Genomic DNA, 24595 nt, shown 5'->3' on the forward strand with positions numbered 1-24595 from the left:
TACAATATTTTTAAAAGATCCTTGATACAGAAAAAAGAAATATCTAGAGTTTTATATAAGTACATTTATTTCTGGTGAATTCCTGTAGTTATGGTTTTGAAGATAGGGATGGGTATATTAGGTACGAAATGTATGAATGGTCTTTGCATGAATATATCTTAAATTTTTATACGACGAAAAAGTAAACGGTAAAGGCAGAAAAACTTGACATTCTATTCACTTATTAATTCAATGGTAGTATGCGAGGCATAAGAATAATAATAATTGAGATTTTTCTAAAATGTTTTGGTCTGTCTAACTAAAATTCGAATGTATTATTGGTATTATATTTTAGATACCTATAAAATATTTTTGTGCAGGATAAAACAATTATTTTAGAAAATCAATTTAATATCGTTAATACCTTCTTCACGAAATATAAGTTCCTTAATCCTTATCCGTCTAAACTGTTTAAGTTTTAGTGTTTTACGGGTACAGAAAATAACGAATTTTATAAAATATTATTTTAATATTAATCGAGCCAAAATCGTTTTGACAAATTTACAAATAAATACCCTAGTGATATTAACAGTATTGTTTATTTGTACACATATATACAATTCTTATTGAACTGTTTTCAGGGAATGTGCTATTTACATAGTAGCGAACTCCGATCTCACGGGGGTCTCAAGTCTAGCAACTGCGTGGTTGATAGTAGATTTGTTCTAAAAATTGCTGACTTCGGTCTCAGAAGTCTACGAAACAACCATACAAATGAATCGAATAGCGACAGTGATTCTTATGCTTACTGGAAAGGTTTGTGCAATTATTATTTTTATATTTTGCTGGTAGGTAGGTAACGATCAAAAATAATATTATCCTTGGTATGAAATACGAACTTTTTGTGCTTATGATGAAATAACGTATAAATGTGTTGGAAAAGCCAACAAAAGAATTCAAATTTAAATGGCATTCATATATTATAATATGTATGTTAATATAATTCTGATTTTTTTATCAGGAAAAGTCGATGACATTTACTTGGCAAATTGTCGCACGTGCACTGGAAATATATTACTGTATTAATAAATATTAAGCACCTAATTATTATTATACATTTTTTATTCATACTAGACATAGGCTATTATTACTAGGTATCTTCTTATTTTTTTTTTATTTAAGCCAGGAAAATATTTGCACATAATTACATATTAAAATAAAACATTAAATTGATTTATTTGTCTCCTGTAAACTTATGCTTGTGTTGGAGATAGAGATTTACACAACGATAAATTGTATTTACTAAAAGTTAATATAATATAAGCATATCATTAATAAATAAAAACACACTGAATTATTTATCTCAGCGTGAAAAAAAAGAAAAATAAGATATAAAATATAAGAGACAAAAACGTAAATAAAAATAAAAGATAACAACTCTAGGTTTAAAAATTAATCGTAAGAAAACACTAATTATTATACTTACGAGTATTAGTTATTTGTGTACGATCTATGATTTCTAAACAATGTGTTACTAAAACCTTGCTGTATTTTGTTTTCTTTATTAAAACTTTTCTTAATAAAAGTTAATATACGATTCCTCATAAGTGTTATAAATTGAAAAAAAAGTTAAGTGTAAATTCACAATATTTTTTTATATTTTGTCTGCACTCTACAGTTTGAATTTTTACAACATTATATTTTTACTCGATTTCTCATGGAGTGATTTTTTTATTTTGTTGTAATTCATAAACGAATAACCGTAGATACTTGAAATTTACATAATATGTTTATAGTATTTTTTATACTTAATACAATTTTCGAAACATGTTGACTCGTCTAGCGCTGATTACGGACATTTTCAATTTTTTAGTTTTTTTTCTCCTATAAACGTCAATAAAATTGTATTCGTTTGTTCAAAAAGCTTGAAAATTTAATACAATAGGATCCTAATAGTATATTGTTACAATAGCAGTTGAAAAATATTAAAAGTACATTTGCAATATTTTTTTTCATAAGCATTTGAAGTTCAAATGTTGACCGAATGTACCGAATTGAAATTATGTGAAACCATAATATAGTAAACCGTATTTAAAGTTTAAGAAGTTGGAAAATACAATTTTTTTATTAAATAAATAAATTAAAAAACAGTATTTGATTATCTAAAAAAATTTTATTCTGAGCTTAATGTAATTTAAAATAATGGAGGTTGTTATTATTATTAACTCCCTTACAGGCTTGTATATCAATTTTGATCTGAGATAAATTTATTGAGGTTTTTCTACGGATTTCCGTTATGGGTAAATACATTTTTATAAGACCGATAAAGAAAAAGATCTATGCCCTTTTTGACCCATAAAAATTCGAAATGTTCGTCTGTGCAATGTCCGGTACTGGGATCACAGGCCATAAACGACATGGGTCTAGAAAAGCGTTGTGGAATTGCTTTATCAGTATTTTCCGTCATATATCAACAAATAAAAATTAGTACTCTCTGGGCTAAGTGATACATTTTTTTTTTCTTTTTTAACCCGTTTCACATGAAAATATGATCATTATTACAGGTACGTTGTGGCTTAAATATGTACATAATATTATAAAATAAAATCTTATTTTATATAATTATAAAATAATTATAAACTGTTGAGTGTTGAGGTATAATTCCATAGTTAACACAATAATGACTATAAATTAAAAAATTGATTTGATTACAATGATTTAAATTAAACCTGTATGTATTGTCATTTTTATAGAATGATTTTAATAATCAAACAAATTTAAACATACCAACATAAATACATTATGTATAAGTATATTTTAAATCCACGGGTTTCGCAATTTTAGTGGTAGGTACCTACATTTCTCTAATACGATCGTTAATAAATCTACCACGTGCAAGAACTATATTTTTTGGTCACGTATCAAACAATAAAGTTACATGTAAAACATCACTTTATGAACACATATTGTTTTATGTTAAAATTTAATTTAATTTATTTGTGTAACAGAAAAAAAATTAGCATTTTAAAGTGTATTTTGATTAGGTTAGGTTAGGTTATTATTATAGGTATTAATTTATTCCATGACATAATCTCAGTGGTCTTACTTTATTGTTTTAAATAACATAATAGGAACAACAAAATAATTTTTTTTAATAATAATCATAATTTTTTTTTTTTTTTGGGTACCTACAATATGTTTTTTTAAAGTAGCCATTCTTACATTTCTTTGTAATAATATTTTTTTCTTTCTGTTCATGACTTTTTACACACATATCGATCGTCTCTTAAATGTCCATCTCCTTCCAATTTCCTGTTTATAAACATAGTTTTAGATGTTGAAAACAATAACCATTTAGATAATATTAGGTATGTAGAATTTTGAAATGTATTGTTTTTAAAATCCTCATAAAAATAGAAAGCACATTAAGATTGTGTGATTATGTCGTTCACTTTACTTTATTTAATACAATTTATAATTATTATCTCGTAAAGTTGTACATTTATATGCACGTGTTTACCTTTGAGCTGTTAGGTTGTACCTATACGTTTGTTGTTTTATTTAAAAATAAGTTAAACGTATTATAAACTATTTACTGTGAGATTTTACTAATTGTCTTTAAATTACACATTCTGCAAAAGTTTTTTTTCACTTGTAGATATTGAATTTCACTTAAATAAATTATTTTCACATTTTTGAAAGCATTACTTCGAACATAATATATTACACAGTAATGTTACAATAGATGAGAAATTTGTCTATCGTAAACTAAATCCGTTAGTCTTAGGTGTCGTAAAACTAAAATTTAATCAAGACACGTACAGACGGCTCCCTGTAGATCCTGCACGGTCATTCTTTATTGTTTCATGTTAATTCGTCGTCGTTGTTGTAGTAAATATACAAAGCCATAATAACTAAATTGCAAATGTGTATTAAATTGTTTTTAGGCATTCTTGTGTAGTTCAGCTATAATATTATAATTTGTGTGTATAATTGTATACAAACGATTAGTTATTTTTAATCTTTATTAGTTTTACTGTACATTACGACAATAGTAGATAAGAACAATAATAATTACAAAAGAAAAACTCATTTTTTCCAGGAAGAATAATTTAAACTTGAATTTAAAAGAGATTGAATTTACATAAAATGTATAATTTTTACAGATTATGCACCCTACTGCTATATTATATTTTGTAAAATGTAGTCAAATTTAAAAAATGTCATTGATTCTAGTAGAACCAAAGCAAATCAAATATGATCGATTGCAAGTTAAGGACGTCCTCAACGCAATGTTATCCGATTATTAGTTTCTAACATTATACACGAGACGAGTCGTCGTCGTTTTAAACTAAAATTTGTATAACATTTATTTTTATTTTTTAATTCTTAAATATGGAAGTGCATAACATTTTAATTTTTTGAACAGAACGAACTGAAAGGCTAATGCCTGATATCGATAGTTCATTGATGTACGATGAGAGGTTCCGACCGGCGACCACCGTTCCGAGTTAGCTTAATTAAAATGGGTACAAAGGCACGTCGAGGGTTCGGTAAATGGGCCACTGGACACGTTTCTATCGTGGCAGGTTTATTTCGAATAATTCATACTTGAGTGAGCAACGGAAGACTAAAAGCAATGCTAAACCGCAATAATTAATAAACAGCTGACTCCTTATAAATAAATATAGATAATTCAAAATAATTCAAAACAATAATTCAATATCATGAATTAGGGAAGTAATCCACTGCAATAGACAAATGCCAACTAAACATTTGATCAACTAGTAATGGGTTTTGAATATGTTTGTTTTGTTTCAAGTGTATTAAGAACAATGATTTTTTTTTTAATAATGAGGTTTAAACATGTTAAATCTTGACCTTGAGCATTTTATATAATGCTAAAAATATGATATTATAATAATTACTTTAATAATATATTTTAATTTTAAACGAAGAGCTAACAATATAAATATTGTTTTTTCAGAACAATTTCTTAAAGGTACCTACATCGTTTAAGCCAAAGTTATTTTAACTGTAACATATTATTATTTATTATAATAATAAATTGTTATTGCATTTTGCAACACTCGCATACAAGATAAACTTCGACCAAACAAGATTAAAATAAATTTTCATACGCACGCATACTTTTTGTTCAACATAATTATTTTTGAAACTAACTCAATATTCCCTAATGTAATTCACTTTTCGCGTAAATATATGCATGATGCAAGGCAACCAAAAATCCAATACAATTAACAATATTCGTGTACCGTATACTATAATATTCAAGCGTGAAACTCACTCGGTCATTGTGTAGCGACGGCCTATATTATTGTTATCAGAATAAACAATCTGAGTCATTTGATTTTGATATAATTCAACGAAAGACAAGATGATAATAATATGTTTCAAAACTAAATCGGTCTTAGCTATGATTTGTTAAACTTTATTGTTATTATTATTTAGTCGATATAAATATAAATTTTTGTATAGGTACGTCACTTTTTTTTTTTATAGCTTTAAGTGACAACTAAAACAGCTCAACAGTTGTACAAAAGCTATACTACATTATACAAAGTGATTTTTAACCATCGAATTTTCAATTTATAGAAAATAGGTAATTTACCTTCTCTCTTTTTTTTGAATCACCTGACAGTTCTATTAAAAAATCCAAAAGTATATATTTTTATTTCATTACAATTATTTACGATCTATACAATATGAAATGTAATAAGAAAATTTGATAGTTCATAATGGCTAGTGGCAGGAGATTATCATTTGTTGGAAGGCACTCAGTAGATCCATAAGATGTTTAAAAAAATTCCAGTAACAAATCTAAAAATCAGAATTTTGATTAATATCATTAAACTTAAAATAGGACAAACATATGATTACAAAAACCACATTGGATTTATACAAATATAATATATTTCTGGTTTCATAATATATTACTTGACTTCGTATGTCGATAAGAGTCGTAATTATTTAAAGATAAGTGTTCTTGTGATAGGTGCAATATATGGCTATATTATTATTATTATCAACATCACTAGAACCTATAAGCTCGTATACGTTATTACGACTTGGCATTTTCCGCCCTCAAAGATAGATAAATCCATCTGGGTCTTATAAACCTCATCAATTACAACGATGATAACGATTCTACACGAACCGATGCTGAACGTGGTTTAACGGAAATTCAAAAAGTGAAGGAGGAATGCGTTGATGTTCAGTTAGCCGAGTTCGCTATGGCGCATAGTCTATTTATTTTGTGAAATTATGTTTATATTTAGTTAATATACTGTAAACTAACTGTTTCAAAAAATATTTCATTATTTATTTTAAATGTTTGTGTTACATTACAGTTTCGTTTAAGGAAACGTATACGAGTAGTTTTGAGTATCCAATTATTTATAAAAAATATATGATAACAATACAATGATATTTTTATAAAAGCAATATTTGTTATTTTGTTGTAATTTATGATATTAATTGGTTAATATGTTGGTGTAAATTAATACGCTAATATCACTAACAATGCTCAATGACACGTATAGCATAGTTAAATCAAGTAAAATCAGTGGAAAATAGTAATACACTTAATAAACATGATAACTAAAATTAACTAGGTTAAGAAACAGTCAAACATGAAAATTAACAATAATATAATTCAGCTGATGGCCTTAGTCGCCGAGTTAAAGTACAAAAAAAAATACATAATTTAAGGCACGGCTAATACTTTTATACAGTAAACAGTTTATAAAAACAATACGAAATACTAGGAGTTTCGTTCATATATAACTAAAAAAAAATCAAATATATCGTAATCTTGTGTCTTGTATATTTCAAACAACATAATACTTTAACTTACTTTTAAGTATATATTTTAATAATAGTAATTGTATATATTAAACATGTTGTTAAAATAATTGTAGTCAGGGTACAATACACGTCATCCAATCGTTTCTCTTTTCATTAATACATTTTGTCCGTCATAGTTTACTTTCAATTTTAATCGCTTGATGTCTTACGAGTCCCTCATTATTTTAGAACTCAGTTTAAGGACCTGTTTCCACAAGCTGAGAAAATTAAAAGCAAATACTGTATGGTTGAATCGTTTCTGAAAAAAATCTCATATATCGTCACAGCAATAATTATTAGCAATTTCGTCGTCATAGGACGTTATTTTCTGCTAAGGTTTATTCAGTTCGATTAATATATGTGGGTATAGAGGTGAAGAGTACGAGATACGACCGCCCTTTAGTATTTACTTTGCATGCAAAGAAACGCTATGTAAAAAATGATGTTTACATTTCAGAAAAAATATTACATAAACAATATATTATATAATTTTTTTGTGAAGGTATGGCCCCCGGTATTTTTTGCATTCCATCCCGTCATTCGATATGCCCTCTGAATATCCATCTACTCCAAAAACATTTCGAAAATGATGGGATCACACTATATTATTTTGTTATTAACTTCACTTAAACCGCAAAATTCGCCTCGAGAGTTGAGATATTATAAGTATATTTATTTATATTTCACGTGCATACAAAAATATAAGCACAGAGTCCTGCACAGTAATAATCATTTATTTTCTTTAAAACAACGCGTTAAGTGGAATTTAAGGTTGTATAAATCTCATGAATACATATTTACAAAATTAAAGTTACTTGATGTATGCTATAAAATAAAACGGTTTAATTTAGTTAGGTAAGTTTTTGTCTTTGTATTCGTCTAATGCGTTATACTAAGGTTCCACACTTAATCAATTAAAAATAAATTTAACATTATGCATTTTAAATATAATTACTTTGGAATACAATGTTTGTATCAAAAATGATTTTTATTGAAAATAGTTGAAGTCAGAATGATATTTTTAAGTATTTTGATTCTAGAAAATAACTCATATAATACTATGGGTCATTTATTATACTATAATACAAATCTACATAGCTACCTAATATAATGGTATAACTGTGTAAGTATATTTATTCAAAACGAGTATACAAACTACAAAGTTAAGTTGATTAAAAGCTTAGATGACACTAACAACTTAAAAAGTTTCATATTTCATTTGACATGTACGACCATACAACAAACTACTAGATGCCGCTGACAGATTATTCTCGTAACTTGTATTTTCTCATTATGTTGTGTCTTTGTAAAATGTTTAGATAGGTACGTTTTAACCCACTTAAAAGATAAAATTCTATATTTTGTCCAAATTGTTTTACACGTTTATGCGTTTACGCAGAATAAAGTTAATGCTGCAGTTATTTTTTTCTTTATAATTTATTTATCTAGCAAACTCGATTATAAACTATAATACAATATATAATATCAATATATTATGAGCTGATAAGTATACGGTATACCAACTGAGCTAGGCTCGTATCCGATCTTATTAAATTAAACGAAGTTTGTATTTATTACAACTAAATTAAATTTAACTTATGATATTTTACAAATGTATCAAAAATAAATATGGATAATATACCAGGTAACAACTATTATGTGTAATAATGGAGTCGCGATGATGACTAGTGTTCAGTTAAAAGTAAAATATTAATTTGTCGTCAACTATAGGTATGTCATTACGTGAAAACATATAATATGCAAACTTAAAATATATGTATTGCAACTTCTCTAAACTTTATTTGATATCATGTTACGAATACTTTTCTTGCGATATAATTATTTAAAATGTTAAATTCAAAACTTTTTTTTATTACTATTCTATTTATACAAATACTTGAAAACAAATTTATTTTTGAGTTAGGTATACATTTTAACTTATAAACTGTCACAAATCTTCGTCGACGTATTAATATTTAATAATATTATGTAAGTACGTGTAATGAATATTAAAAAATATTAAAATAACTTGAAAGTTTTGAATTATTTTAAACTTTTGTAGTTCTGATTTATCCATTAAATTAAGTACAAAATTTTGTATATACATTATTATCATTTAATTTTTGCTTGTAAAAAGATGGCTATAATTATGATCTCACACTAATTATACATTTTTTTTTATAAATGTTAATAATTAAACTTATACGAATTTTTTTTTTGTAATTTCTATTTATAATATTTTGTTTCAAAATTTGAAATTCTCGTAAAATACAACTATAGATTTTCGACTCTCGACTCTGGCTATGTTTATAGAGTTATTGAATTATCATTTATGCTACTAACACTGTCATACATATTTACCATGTTTGTATAAACTCTAACGTAGGAGGGGAAATATAACACTGGGGTGTCTAAATTTAGAACAATATTATGTATCTGAACTGTGCAAAGTCATTGAGACAAAAGATTTATAGTAGTTCAAATAACAAAGGCAGGACATCGCTTAGTAGTTCACAATAATATCATGTTCAAAGTGGTTGCAGTGAGACTTTGAGAGAAATTTTCTCGATGTCCTGTACAGTGGAGCTATTTTATAAAAAAAAATTAAATAGCTTATAGGTTAAACTGAAAGGATAATAACGACATACTTTTACTACATGATTTAATGCTGGTGCGGCGCTACTCCAAGGTCTTTGTATACATTATTATTAAGTTATAAACTTAGGGTATCTAAGGCAAATTTCCTGGGTCTCTGAAATGCTTTTATAGTGTTATAGTTTACTTTGTCACACCTAGTGAAATATGCCATAATATAGATACATGACCATACGCATACATGGGTGATAGTTTTTTGTACACTAGTATTCAGTTGATGGTAAATATAATGCGTATGAATGATATGATGAAGCTTGGAGTTTACTATTTTACTGTCGGCTTAAAATTAAAATACGACGTAATTTTGAAAACCTGTTTTGTTTTTTATTTGGGAAAAATACACAATTATTACAATTTATAATAGTATAATGTAGTTACAAATGATTTTTTTTTATTCTTTTTTACTATGACTTGGCGCTTGATTATCCATCTGCAAACTCATGAGCTAATTTAGATTATAAAATATTATTATAATTAATTATTTATTATTGGATAAATTAATTCAGTTAAGTAGAATATAGTAACTGATAATACAATATATTATGTATATCGACTTAAAAAAAAGTTTTTTTTATTCATAAAATGTACATTTAACACTTAAAATTAACGATTTCAATATATTATGGTGCTAAAATTAAAAATAATTAAACGTAGTTAATACATTTTACTATGTATATGGTGTATTAGTGTAGTTACAATAATTTATGTTTAATTTAATTAAAAGTATGTTTAGATGACAATAAATTATTATAGGTACGTTTTAACTGCCCATTATATCTTGCAGTAGAAAACGTGAAATTGGTTGGACTATACATTTTACTACCTTTTAAAATAATATCTAATAGTGTGTATAATTGTTTAGGATTCTTGTGGACCGCCCCGGAATTGTTGCGGATCAGACATCCACCTCCGGAAGGCACGCCGAAAGCAGACGTCTATTCGTTCGCTGTGATCGTCCACGAGATCGTCACCAGACAAGGTCCATTTTACCTCGGAAACGTCGAATCGCTGTCGCCTAAAGGTCAGTCACAAAAACGTATTAATGTTATCATACCAAGGTGATATAATAATCACACCCGATTATCGTATTCGTAATAAGAAATCCTGGTAGTGCGATGTAGGTATAATGCACACCATATTATGCTCATCATATCTGTTAGCGGAGAAAGTAGACGTCTATATTCGTTTACCGTGATCGTTCACGGGATTGTCACTAGACAGGGTCAGTTCCAGTGGCGTACCGAGGAATTTCTATCAGTCTGGGATGTTATAAGTAACAATGCATTTATGATTTAAATGAATTGTGATGGTAATACCAAAGACACAAATAAGGGGCTTTATGTGACTGGGGGGGGGGGGGGTAAACCCCTAGATTTCCGCCTGGGGCACGCCACTATTCCGTTCTTCCTCGGAAACGTCGAATCGCTGTCGCCTAAAGGTAGGCCACAATGGCTCATTATTATTTCCGTTATCATTGCGCCTACCTATATGGCTATATATTATAATGACTACACCTGAATCGTATTATTTGTATTATTAAGAGATCGTGGTAGTTTGCTGTAGGTACCGCGCCTACAATTATGTACAATGTATACCAGGTTATCATACCTGTTGCGCTATCCTCCGGACGACATGAGTTCAACGTGTGTAGTCATGGACAATCGATAACAACATATAATGTTTCGGTGGTCGGACTTTCGTTTCTTACCGCGAAATCTGCCAACCCTCGGTCCAAGCGAAATATACGCTGTTATGAGCTAGAGGGCGCTGGCAGTCGATCCCTGACACATTTTTATTTTGAAATACGTGTTAGTCCTTATCCATACCTACGCGCCAAGTAGTGTAATGAAAATAAATGAATCTTTAGATTTAGTCGAGTCAAGTTACAATAAAGAAATTGAGCTAGAAGGGCAAAAAAAATAACCAAACGTTTCTAGTTTTAAGAGGATATGAAAAAACTCATGTTTTTTAATTAAAAATTCCCTTAGAAATATATTTTATAAGTAAAGAAAACCATTCACGCTAATATGCTAAATATATTGAGCAAATTTGGTTAAATAAAATATTGTACTTTGTTGAGAGCAACTGTTGTCGGTGACCTGTGTATTGTAGAAACACTGTAGGAAATAATAAAATGTATTACCTAACTACACGAACTGGATGGTAATGAAAATTCATTTAAAAAATACTCACTTACATTATTTGCATTGTAGAAATCATTATAATTTGCCGAGGTAAAGACTTTAAATACAATTAAAGTTTTAAAAAATCATAGTTGATGGCTCGTTAGAAGGTATGTTGTATGTAAACTTTGCCTAATAGTCACCTGATTATGAAATATTAACCCACCTATGAATGTGTTTATAGATTATTTAAAATATTTTATATATTATTATTTATATTTTATAAATTAGTTATTTTACTCTTATTATATTATAAAATATTATCTCTTTACAAATATATCACAATATTACATTATTTCCGACGATAAGTTGTCTCCGCGATAGTCAATTCTTCGAATAAAACATGATTTTAGGAATTAAAAGTTTATTATCGTTAAGTGGTTAAACTATTTAATATTTACTCTCTAAACGTTAGAAATTACCTCAATAAAGTATAATAATATAATATCGTAATTCTCCAGTTGGATACATAAATTAAAATTAATAATACAACAAAGCGTATGTACTAACATGTGTTATGGATTCTAGAGGAGCACTATCAAATATTTTTTTAAATCTTGCCTGAAAATCGAATGATATTTATTTTGATTAATCAACAGTATCAATTTGGAAAAAAACATTCAAAAACTTTTTAAATATTCTTAAAAGATAAATCCATTCAAATTATAAGTATGTTATAAAAGTAAAGATCATTATTTTCATAAGATAAGTACGACGAGTTGATGTTATAATGCATCAATTGTCAGTTATATGGAATAGAATAGAGAAAAGTTATTAGTTTTAAATTTACATTCCTACTTAAGATAATATTTTGATTTGTCCAGTAAGTTATTTTTTTCCGTGTTCAATCTCGAGATTAGCTTAAATTAGAAAATTTCCGAGGAAATGAAAAATTGAGATCTGTTAAATGATGAGGATATTGCATTGTACCTAGTTCTCAATTTCCTCAGAGATTCGAATTACTATATTGGTAATCTTTTTTTAAATCAATGTACAAAATAAAAAAAAATAGGAAGTACTTCATTGTTTTTACTAGTCATATACAACATAACATAATATTGTACGTGGATAATTCATTTTTTTTAAATTATCGAGCATGAAACAATACGGCAAAAATGACAATAATCAGTGAATGAGTTTAAACTATAACACACTCTGTAACCACACAGGCACACCACATAAGTCACAAGAGACGTATGTAGCATTGCAGAATAACATTGAAATTTATGAAACTGTGGTTTACATTTATGGTGAGAGAAGTAGTAGGAAATAAAATTGGTAGGTAATTGAAATCGAAATTAAGCTTGGTCGTACTGTAGAATAGCTTATTCATAGGTACTATACTTCAGTCAGTTACTTCATTTCAAATAAAAGACTTGAGGAATCAACTTATATAAACATAATCCCCTTTCAAGGGACTTGCATTTGAGACAGGTATTGAGTGCACAGTTAGAAATCAATCAGCTTTAGAACTTAAAATCTCGTTGCTTGGCAACACCGCAAATTCAACTATAACAATATAGGCAGTATTACAAAATAACTTTCATCGGAATTTGGACGGATTCAATACTTAGTTTTTAATTTTTTGAAACAATGTATTTTTAAGACTATTTATTATAGAGTGTTATACTATATACATGCATTAAATAGAACAGTTCAACCTATTCAATGTTTGAACAAAAACACATCAATATTAAATACCCACTGTAATATACTTTTAAAAATATACCTTTATTTTTTTATTTTTTATTTTTAATAAATATGTATCTATATTTCTGAAGTGCCATATATTATTAATGTTTCTCATTGAAAACACACAAAATGTACCATTTGGTAAATGTATTGTACTAATTCGTTATATTTTAGTATACTTCATAAATCATAATATCCACATAAATACATAATATAATGGCAGTTATTATAAAATGACACTTATATTTTGAAATTACACTATTAGAAATCTAGTGGACCTAAAACAACTTAGAACTTGCCCGAACATGTCAATTTGTCTCCTTCCATAATGGTACTTAATTGTTTCCCCAATAATACACCCGTTAAACTTAAATATTTTCATAATATTTCTTTTAAACAATTTTTGAAATAGTTATCATTCATTGTGTATTTTCTTGAATTTGTTATTTTATTCTTGTTTACAAATCCATACAAATTGTGACAAGTAAAACATAAACGTAAAGATAAACAAAGGTTGCAGAATTCAAAATATAAATAAGATGTAAATTAACAGTGTGTGTGTACAAAACTAGCGTTTCATAAAAATGAAAAATGCTGTGCACAAAATTATATTGCGTTTTATAATGTGAGGTTGAAAGTAGAAAAATATAAAATTAAACAAATAAAAACTGTAGAATTGAGTTGCTAAAGCACTGTACTATAATATAAAATGTAAACTATCCAAACGTTTTTCATTATTCAGTATAAAAGTGTAAGATTTTTTTACACCCTCCCTCCTCGCCAGCCGAGTTGTATAATAGTTGTAGTTATTATTTTAAGAATGAAACGTTCACAATGAGAAATTGTTCCACCTCCCGTTGATTGGATGAAATTAAATAGACTAATTTTCATACAAAGTTAATTATTTTAGATACATTTGATTAAAACTTGTGATATATAATATAAATACCTAGTATTTCCATAAATAATTTATATTTATATAGTTATAAACATATAGACAGCTGAAGACTACAAATATATAATAAAAAACATTTTTTCATAAGTGACAATATATAGTATTGTTAAATAAAATTAAAGTACTATATGTATTATGTCCTCGTGTTGATTTAAGCAAAGTAGTTACACAACATATTATATGAACATCAAGTGTCTATATGTATTATGTCTGTTTATTTGTATTTTTTTGTTTTTAGACTTCTATTCCTTGACAGTATATTTGTTTGAAGATTAAAAGTTGGAGAAATGTAATTAAACATTCAAATTTGGTGGATTTTTAATACTAAGTTGTCTAACTTGTTACATAAACTTTACTCGTATAGTTTATCTATATATTACTCAATTATATAATTAACGAAGTGTCTAATTAATATTTCTTTAAAAACATAAACTCAAAATATATACATATTTTTTGCACATATTTTTTTTAAGAACGAATAACATGCAAATGTACACGTAATAAGTAAAAATTATGGTTTGTGTACAATTAAAAGTTGTATAAGTTTAAAATATTATTTTATACATACGTACTTACTTTGGAAATAGTTGATTTAAAAACACACTCACGTATATTATAAAATATAGTGTCACCTCTTAAATTTAAAAGATTTGGTGCTTTAACATGATAATCAGAAATCCCAAACTGCAAATGGTGCATTGCTCTGTGAGTTACAAAAAAAATTCTCTTACTAATCAATATCGCCTATCATATTTTGTTCACTACATCGGAAAGATTTTCCGCCTAGAAATTGCTACATATTACGAGCTCCTGACTTTTTATGATCAAAAATACTCGTAGGAACTCGTTGACCATAATGGGCTCATCTCAAGGGGAAAAAATCGGGGAGGAGTTGAGTAGGTTCCTTTGTACAACGGTATAACATCGTGGAACGTATACAATTTCTCATTACATTCTTATTTTTTCATTATAATAATAATATGTTACCTTACTAATGATGGCGAGTGAAGGAAGGTCGAAGTAGAAAACACTGAGTACAGTTTTTTAGAGATCATAATTTCATAATTTCACAGTTTAAATTATGTTTCACTAAGGTTTGAACCCAGTTTTCTGACACACCAGTACGGTGTATTGCATCATTTAAAATGTATATGCATAATGTAAAATGTATTTTAATATAAAATACAATAATGTGTTGGCCAAACGTACACTGTAATAATACCTGTCCAAATTACAGTTTTTGACTTATACAACGTGGTCGTAAGGTCACTACGTTTTATACACGACCCTACGACTTGGAACTTATAAAGTTCACTGATGGGTTGGGGGAGCACCATCGATGAGTATGGAAATCCGACATAATATGCAGTCATAGTGGTTAAGCGCAAACCTATCATTTTGTTTTAGGTTTTTTTCGAAGTGTTTTAATCGGGTTGCCCCCTCCGAAGCTGAGTACTGATTACGCAACTCAGTGATCGATTAAATACTGCATGCGAGAGTCAGTGGTGGTTGGAATACAGGACGTGTAAAGAATCCTACGCAATCTAATTGTGTGTGTGTTTGTGTGTTATAAAGTGATTTTGCGTCGTTAAATTTGCCGCTGCGTGTCAACATATTATACACTATATAATGTAAACGTGTAAATACGTGAAATTAAACACTCTTTAAATAAATTGCCAATAATGTCGACACGCCCTCCACTGACGCAAAACCCCATTCAATTATATTTTACTTATGCACCACATACGCAGTTATTAAATATTATTTATCGACGTATTATCATATATATATATATAATATATAAAATAAATAACTATAATGGCGTAAACTGCAGTCACTACAAGGGACTGCAAATATTGTTTTATGTCCACACAATGGTATTATGGACTATAATAATAATAATAAACACTATAAATATAAAATGGTTAAATATTGTACAAATTATTATTGGAACATATTTCATCCTTAGAAAACACACAACTGACGAGCGTAAATTAATCGACATGGTCTTTCGCAATGCTTTAATACATAAGTTTTTTGGTGTAAGTACACACTTCACTGTCCTAATCTAATCGTACATAAATTTATGTTACACAACATCTTCCGTTGCATACTATGTAGAGCCAACACCAATTTGAGACTAAATCGATTTACTGAATCGCTTAAGTAAGTCAAAGCGCAGTGTGCATTTTGTTTCAATTTTTTTGTTTATGAAAAAGCATTTTTTTTTCTAAATTCATCCATTTTTTGAAAATCGCTAGCGTTATTAAAAAAAATCACAAAGCCATGGCATTGTGTACTTACAGTTTAACTGGTACTTATACTTTGCAGATTATCGTTACATGTGGTGGACTGAACACATAAGCTGTTATTACAGGAATTTAGAATACGGTCAAAAATTACCTTTTATATTATATTTTTAAGCTTCGCGTACGTAGCTACGATTTTTTTTATAGTGAAAAAAATATATTTTTAAAATGGTTTATCAATGTGTTCATTGCAATTGTTAATGATAATCTTAATCTTGATGTTTTTATTGTTCATTCTCGGATTAAATATAATATTAATGAACAATTCTTTGGAATAAAATATAAAAATAATACGTTGGTGTTAAAACAAACACAAAATGTATTAATATGTTCTATTCTTCAACAAATTAATAGTTTACGTTTCGTCTCATTCTAAATAATTATGAAACATATTATGACACTATAAGTTTTGTGTTGTAGATTTATGTTTGACTATCGCATTACGTCGATATAATTAACTTTTCACAATCATTTAAGATTACATTCCCGTTTAAAGTCAAATTTTATCATAATGAATACCAAGAGCTTATGATATGAAAATCTTATTCACTGGAACTACCTACATTTGACTTTAAATTATTCAAATAGCCTTAAACAAATCATTCAACAAGAATAGTAAAACCTATAGATTTTCTCAATTCCGGAATATTCTATACTACGAAGTGCATAAATTCGTCTGCATATAATGTATTCAGAGGATTCAAAAGAGTCACAATCAGAGACGCATATATATATTATATACATACCCGTACAAATCACTAAATTTAGAACTCGATCAAATCATTCGCGATTATATAATCATCCGTATGTTACCACGGCACTGGCTGTTGGATAATTTCAATCTGACAATGGTAATGTTATGAACGCGTCACCGATGGACATAACGTCATAATCATCTTTAACTTTTGTTTTGTTTCTAATTGAATTCAACTCAATTCATGGTGTGCACTGTACATACATATTTTATATTTATTGTATAATAGTACAATACATAGGTAATTATGTAACAATTATTCTGTTAGATAGATAGACGAAACGAAATATTGACGTACTCACGTGTCATTATACAACAGTGTATTTGTATGCACATTTTACGAATAATGATTAATCTGAAAAAATCCGTATCCGTATTATTATTATGCGTTCAGATAATATAGTAAGTATGAATAAACTGTTATTTAGTTGGACAGTATTACTGTAGGTATAGACGTATTAGACATAAAAAGACAACGGTTAAAGAATATTCAGTTGAACATTATATTTTATTCAATGATTTATTTATTTATTCAAAGCACGGGCTAATAGCCCAATGGTTACATTACAAGTAAACGTTTAAGTTCATGAAATATAAGCACAATCTACAGTGACGATTCATTATAAAATAGACAATAATACAAAACATTACAAATTAATAACGAACGACAAACAGAAAGTATACACGATAAGAAATCGTAATTAATCGGAAGAGCGAGGACGGTTCAGTATTATTGTTGAAATGAGTTTGAATAGTTTTGATCTTCGACGGTCATATTAAACTTTCCCAACATATACGTAATGTATATAACGGTTATTAATGTCCGAATAACACCTAATTAAATCGTCCGCAGCCGGAGGAAAACAGCCGAAAAAAAAGTAAAAACTGTTTGCGGCCTTTCAGACCTGACCTAACCTGTCTGTAAACGACTGGAATACTAATGGGGCCACACGACTCGCGGTGGCAGTGGCCGTTGCTGTGTGGTGGTGAGTGGCGAGGGCTATAATACTGGGTGGAGAGAAGATACCTCCCACTCGTTTGATTTATGGGGCAAACGCCCAGACAAATCCACCCGAAACCAATTTGCTTGTTACCGACGCTGATTTATTTACATTGTATCAATGCCGACTCCAATTGATTAGACGCGTCGTCGTTGGACAAATAAATACATAATAATACATTGGAAACAAAAAGAAATGGAGTATAAAATATTTTAACTCGGGTAATTATAGAAGTGTTTGACCCCTCGATATCGCTTTTATTCGTGCTCGGCATGTGTCCGGTAAGCTGCACATGATTCTTTTACAACTCGTGAACATAAAAATAAAGTCTATTTCAGCATTGGCCTTGGTATTAAATATCTATACGAATCGTCTTTATCATGATAAAAAATTTAAAAAAAAGGAATAAACTACATAGAAATATTGCCGGGTCGTCATACGTATTCGTTCATCCGAGTGATACGTCGAACGAGTGTAGCTTATTCTCGACGAATTTCTCGATATTTTCCATAGCGTAACACAATAATCTGCAGGCTACTCTAAGGAATTGGTTTCTCTGCACGCCAATGCTGTCCCTGAAAACATCGCTGTGGAAAACGACGAAAACTCGCATGTCACCTATTACAAAACTGTTGTTGCGCTCAAACGGCTGATTAATCGTACATGCTTTGATTGGTGCCCTCGTAGAAAAATCAACTATATATTATATTGTGCATACTCTCGAGTAATCGGTACCGATATGTCTGTGCGACGATCCTCTACGGAAAACAGACATCTATATGTTCCTGAGAATATTGCCAACAATAAAGTTTACCCGTCACCGTGTATCTATAAAGAATTGTATACGAATATGACAATTTGTTGTAAATCTCACTTAAACAGTAGTAACGACAAAATATATGAATGATAATAATATCAGGACTAGTGTCTTACGTTACAAAACTCGTGCTCAGAACACTACTGGCTACAGGCTCTGACATATACGAATATTATTTAGAAAACAACATGGGTGCACGCCGCGTGTAATATTTTGACAGTAAAGACTATTTTTACTTTCGACTGTACTTGCGTAAGTTGTTTTTAATTTTGTCGTTTGTGTTAAGTGAAATCGATTTAATAATTGTACTTGTGTAATTGTAATAATAAACTGGGCTTCTGACCACCCCTGTGTGATGAGCACGGACAAACCATAATAATTTTTTAAATCTATAATATCACTACTTGTTTTCTTTATTTTCTGTTTTAATATAATAGACACGCGTTTTTAACGGCTTTGAACTACCAATGTGGGTGAAAAAATTGTATTACGACCGCCGCCGCCAGAAGCCATCGGTTGATTTGATTTGTCCGCGGTAATGGAACATGCTCCGTCTCAGAGACAGCTTTATTGATGTCGGAATAAACTTGCTTTGTCACGCAATGAAATACTGCGTGAGCCTACATGTGATGTAACCCTATATTATATACGTTGACCCAGAGTACCCGTGACAACGATAGTATCATTCCGGCCAGGCGTAGTTGCATCTCTGCATTCGAGATGATATATTTTATCGATACAGCCGCGTAATACGCATAGATAATAAAGAATGAATAGGCCATTTGTGTTTATCTACGGGAATGAAAAAGAAAATATTTTGAGGTTATAACGGTCTTAACACAAGTATACAATTTTACGAATGTTCTTTGATACGATGAACATTGATGATAGTATTTAATATTGATATGCGTCTGATTTGTCACGAATTTATTATTGTATTTATGTTTTTATTATAATGTTTAATTTCCAATATCTATTATCTATGCGTCCAACAATGATAATAATCACAAAATATAATTTATAATAAGACCGCTGTTAGAATGAGAGGCATTGATAAAATGTATCTTTCTCTCTTCCCCATTCCGGCACACGTCCCTCTAATTGGTTAATATAGCAATGGCCTATCCATTATTTATTATCTATGGTAATACGCGGGTGGTATTAACTTTGAGGGTCGGTTTGGTATCAGCCTACACATGACGTAAATTCAAAACCCTACACGTTTGCCCAGCTGACTACCCGTAACGATGATATAGTACCGTTCCGGTCGTGTTCGAGATGATTTAATATTTTATCGATACAGTTGCGTGGTATGCGTGGTTTTACATTTTTCGGTTCGGTTCTAAACATTTCAAGGTAGCATCTTGCGATAAGCGCATCTTACACATCATTCGAATGTATAACCGCCGGTAGAAGTCAAGAGCGGAAAATTTGGACGAAAATACGGAAGTTGAGTACCTACTGCGTAGTAGTGTGACGTCTCGAAGACTCGCTCGAATTCTTCTCGTCAACACATTTTCCGTTCGCAGGTATATTACGGCACTAATTTCTTATCAATCGCAATATTATGTTCTGTGTTTGGTTCGCACGGAATATGATAGCAGCACCACGACATTAGCAAACAACGTGCAGCCGTACACACTCTCGTCGTAGCAGTGGCTCGATAATCACAGCGATCGACTGCTCAGCTCGTTACACTCGAAATAATACAGCTTCTACGAAATCGGTGAAATGTCTGAAATATAATAATATTATGCTATGCGAATATTACAGAGCATTGCACACAATACATGTACATGGACGAAACGAGAAGCTAAGTGGGCACCAAACAAGAAGGGCTCATCATCTGCTCTACACTGGTTATGGTATCATAATATATTATGAGGTTTAAGTACAGTGTACCCAGAAACGCGTTCCTCTCTTATTATAACGTTAGTGATGTGATACAACATAATATAATATACGACTATACCGCGAGCCTTTGATGTACTGTCAAAAAGGAGATGTACGTATATATATAATAGGTATCGCGAAGACTTGCTCGAATTCGTCTTGTCAATAGATTTTCCGTCGCGTATTATGATATCATGTTATTATATGCGATGATAATACACCCGTGGTCGTGGTACAGCTGCTGCCAAACGAGTCTTTTGAATTCGAACGAACACCGCCAACTCTATATACTGCACACTATATTATTATAATTATATTACCTGGGTATACACAGTCGCTGGTCTGATTTGTTATAGAGATTTGATACCGCACACGCTGTGAATAATAATGAAAATAAAGTGTATATAAATATCATAATATTATATTATATTATATTATACTCGTTCAAGCACATCCTCGTTTTTTCATGCCAAATAATGTGTAAGCCAATACAACGTTTCAAAAATATACCTCCGCCGTATAATGTCTCCACACACATATTATTATAATATAAAGTCTAATTATCTATATATTGTTATTGCACGATGGATTGTCGAAGCCATTGTCCGAAGTTCAAATCAAATCGATGGCAATCGTGACTTTCGACCAAGTATTCAGTTTAGTTAGTGCGTATATTTCAATATTCGTCTCGATCACTGCCGATCGTGTGTTGTACTGTACAGTATTATTTAGTAGTCACTACATAATATTCTAATATTATAATGCGTATCTGTGGTCCCGATCTATTTGTTTATTATCTGTCTCGCCGTTGTCGTAAAATTTTGAAATTATTGTTTATCGTTTCGACCGTATTACGTAACACTATTATATCATAGCAGCAGCAGCCCCCATAAAGTGCAATAATATAATATTCTACGGACTGGAAATCGGACCCAGCTGGATGGCTATTTTCGGAATTTACAAACACTTCTCGCAAACGTCTCATTCCCCCGTGAATATATTTCGAAAATTCCACATAATAATATATATAGAGTGACATTTGTCGAATCGTTTCCGCGAACCCATATACATTTCAATAAATTATAATAATGTGATGGCTTGCAAGTATTTTTCCATCGTGATGAGTGATTTTTTTAATTTGACTTAAGGTACACATCGGTACCAGTGGATCCGTTTTCAGCTGATCCAATTTATGACTCGTACAGCGTGTGTAATTTATATTGGAATGATATTCAGAAAACTGATTTACCACTGACCCAGTATTATTGGTCGTTTAAATTTCGTCCAATACAGCTGTTAACAAAACATTTAATTTCCTTTATATTTCTGTCGTTACATTAAGCTGGGAACCTATGCATCATTATTTTACCTAACTACCATGTGCTTTGTTTATTTATTCAAATACTTCTATTTTTCAGATCGATTAGGTACCTATTTTTTTTTTGTCCGAGTAATAGACATACTTAACTAGGTTATAAATTAACTGCACAAATATGTAAATAAGAGATAATCAAAGAGACTGTTCACCGATGCAAATCAAAAATTATTTAACGTTTTTAAAAGAAATGTTTGTAGGTATCTATTTGACGTGTTATCATTGTCCATACGGTGACGGTTTTCTCGACGTTTAATAGGTACTTATACTGTATGGCTCGTGTCATATTTGTACGTCCTAACTTTCCTATAAATTATATTAAGCTACATTGAGTAAAGTGCAGTTCTATGTTGTTGGCCGCAATATGGCCTACAAAGCAGAAGCGCCTTCTCTATATACATAGGATACTTTGAACTATAGCACCGCAGTCTTCTATTACAAGCTACAACTCAGCCCTTTGGATATATTTTAAAATGCAATCAAAATTTTATCTTATTTTTGCTCTATATATTTTTATCGCTGTTATTTCCTTCGGAGAGCATAACGTATCTCGCCGTCTGGCGCTTTATAAACAAAATAAATACAAATACCGGAACCACCGTGTTGTTTGAGTCAGCTGTTCCGGTTTTCCAACGATCATACAAAAACGGTGAAAATGTCACGTATAATTTAAAATTGTATGTATTCTGTCAACACTCAGTATTTTATCTGTTTTTTGATTATTTTTATTCCGAGTCCTCCTTCTGATGTCCATTTATCTCAAGGCTGTCAATATTCGTGTGTATAGTATACTACATTATACATCTATATTATAATTATAATACATACATATATATACATAGAATTTGGCTGTGTTTTCTCACGAATCCTCTGGTGGCCTTGGCAACGGTGGTTAGTAAGTTGTCTGGCAGACGGACAAAATGGGTATAATGGGTATTCAACACGTAGGGTGGAAACCTTTCGAGTATCCAGTGTATATCATACACGTATACCAATAAGTAACGAATAATAATGTTATAATAGAGTATTGATGTAACTAAGATATGTTGTGTAATACTTTGTGTGCACTGTCACACATAAAATATAATAATAATAATAATATAATAATGATAACAATAAAATAGCATAATGAAACTTGGACAGAAATATTTGGTTTGCTTCTTAAATGTCTTATTAAAAGTATACTAATATTAATAATTCTGACTAATATAATATGATGTCTTCTGTGCATATACATAATAATATAGTTAAAAGAGCGAAATATCTAAGTAAATAAAATGAGCTTGCTGACCTAGATATTTCATATATTTTTCCGCTCAATTACTGCTCAGGGGTAAAATAATAATAATTATACCGTAACGACAAAAATTCACCAGAAATTTCACCAGAAGGCTGTGCATATTTGAGAAACGAGCATTGCCATGTTATTTCGCGATTATCAATTACAACGTGACACAATATTATACTATCGAGCTCCTGCATGTCGCTCATTTCTTTTTTTCTATTTGGATTATCAATCGAACGATTTTAACGAATATGCTGTTATTTGTTTATTCGATAAATGTATATTATTGTAGCAATGAACCAGTTTTCATAATAATGAGCCTCATTTTATAATGGTGTACTAAGTCGTTAATGGTCGAAGCGATTATCACGCACCGAAGAATATAATGCATGCAGACAATAAACAATATTCGCAAGTACGAATTATTGTTCGTATTAACACGTTGTGAATTTCCACATAAATGCGTTGTCTTTGTTATAATTTATAAAGTTAACATAAAACACGGTACAGTAACATACGTTTGTTCTTCAGACGAATAAACACGGAATCCATATTTTACAAAATAATGAAGACGTCCTATTATTTATTCCGAAAACGCAGGCGAGGCTGCTATGGAGATACTCTGTCGTTACTCTGTACCACCATTTTTGTGCTTTTAATATTTTTTCCAAGTTCTGAGAATTTCATTCGCCAAACCTGACTTATTACATTTCCCCCTCGGCCTCTGTTTTAATACGAACATTATTATCTCGAGTGTGTATTCTTGAATTATAGGCAATGTGCGAAAAGCCGTCCCGTATAATAATTATTTTATAACAGTGCAGGTTGTA

The 24595-nt window shown here is 29.8% G+C and overlaps 1 protein-coding gene across 1 annotated transcript in view; it reads left to right on the plus strand.

The window, feature by feature from the left end:
• LOC111028584 (atrial natriuretic peptide receptor 1) overlaps window positions 1-24595 on the plus strand; it is a 284757-nt gene that overhangs the window by 151726 nt on the left and 108436 nt on the right. The window contains exons 13-14 of the mRNA XM_022307288.1: window positions 621-795; window positions 10364-10522. Coding sequence (XP_022162980.1) covers window positions 621-795; window positions 10364-10522 — 334 coding nt within the window. The remainder of the gene's footprint in view (window positions 1-620; window positions 796-10363; window positions 10523-24595) is intronic.

Source organism: Myzus persicae, unplaced genomic scaffold (assembly GCF_001856785.1).
Source record: "Myzus persicae strain clone G006 unplaced genomic scaffold, MPER_G0061.0, whole genome shotgun sequence".
Taxonomy (NCBI): domain Eukaryota; kingdom Metazoa; phylum Arthropoda; class Insecta; order Hemiptera; family Aphididae; genus Myzus; species Myzus persicae.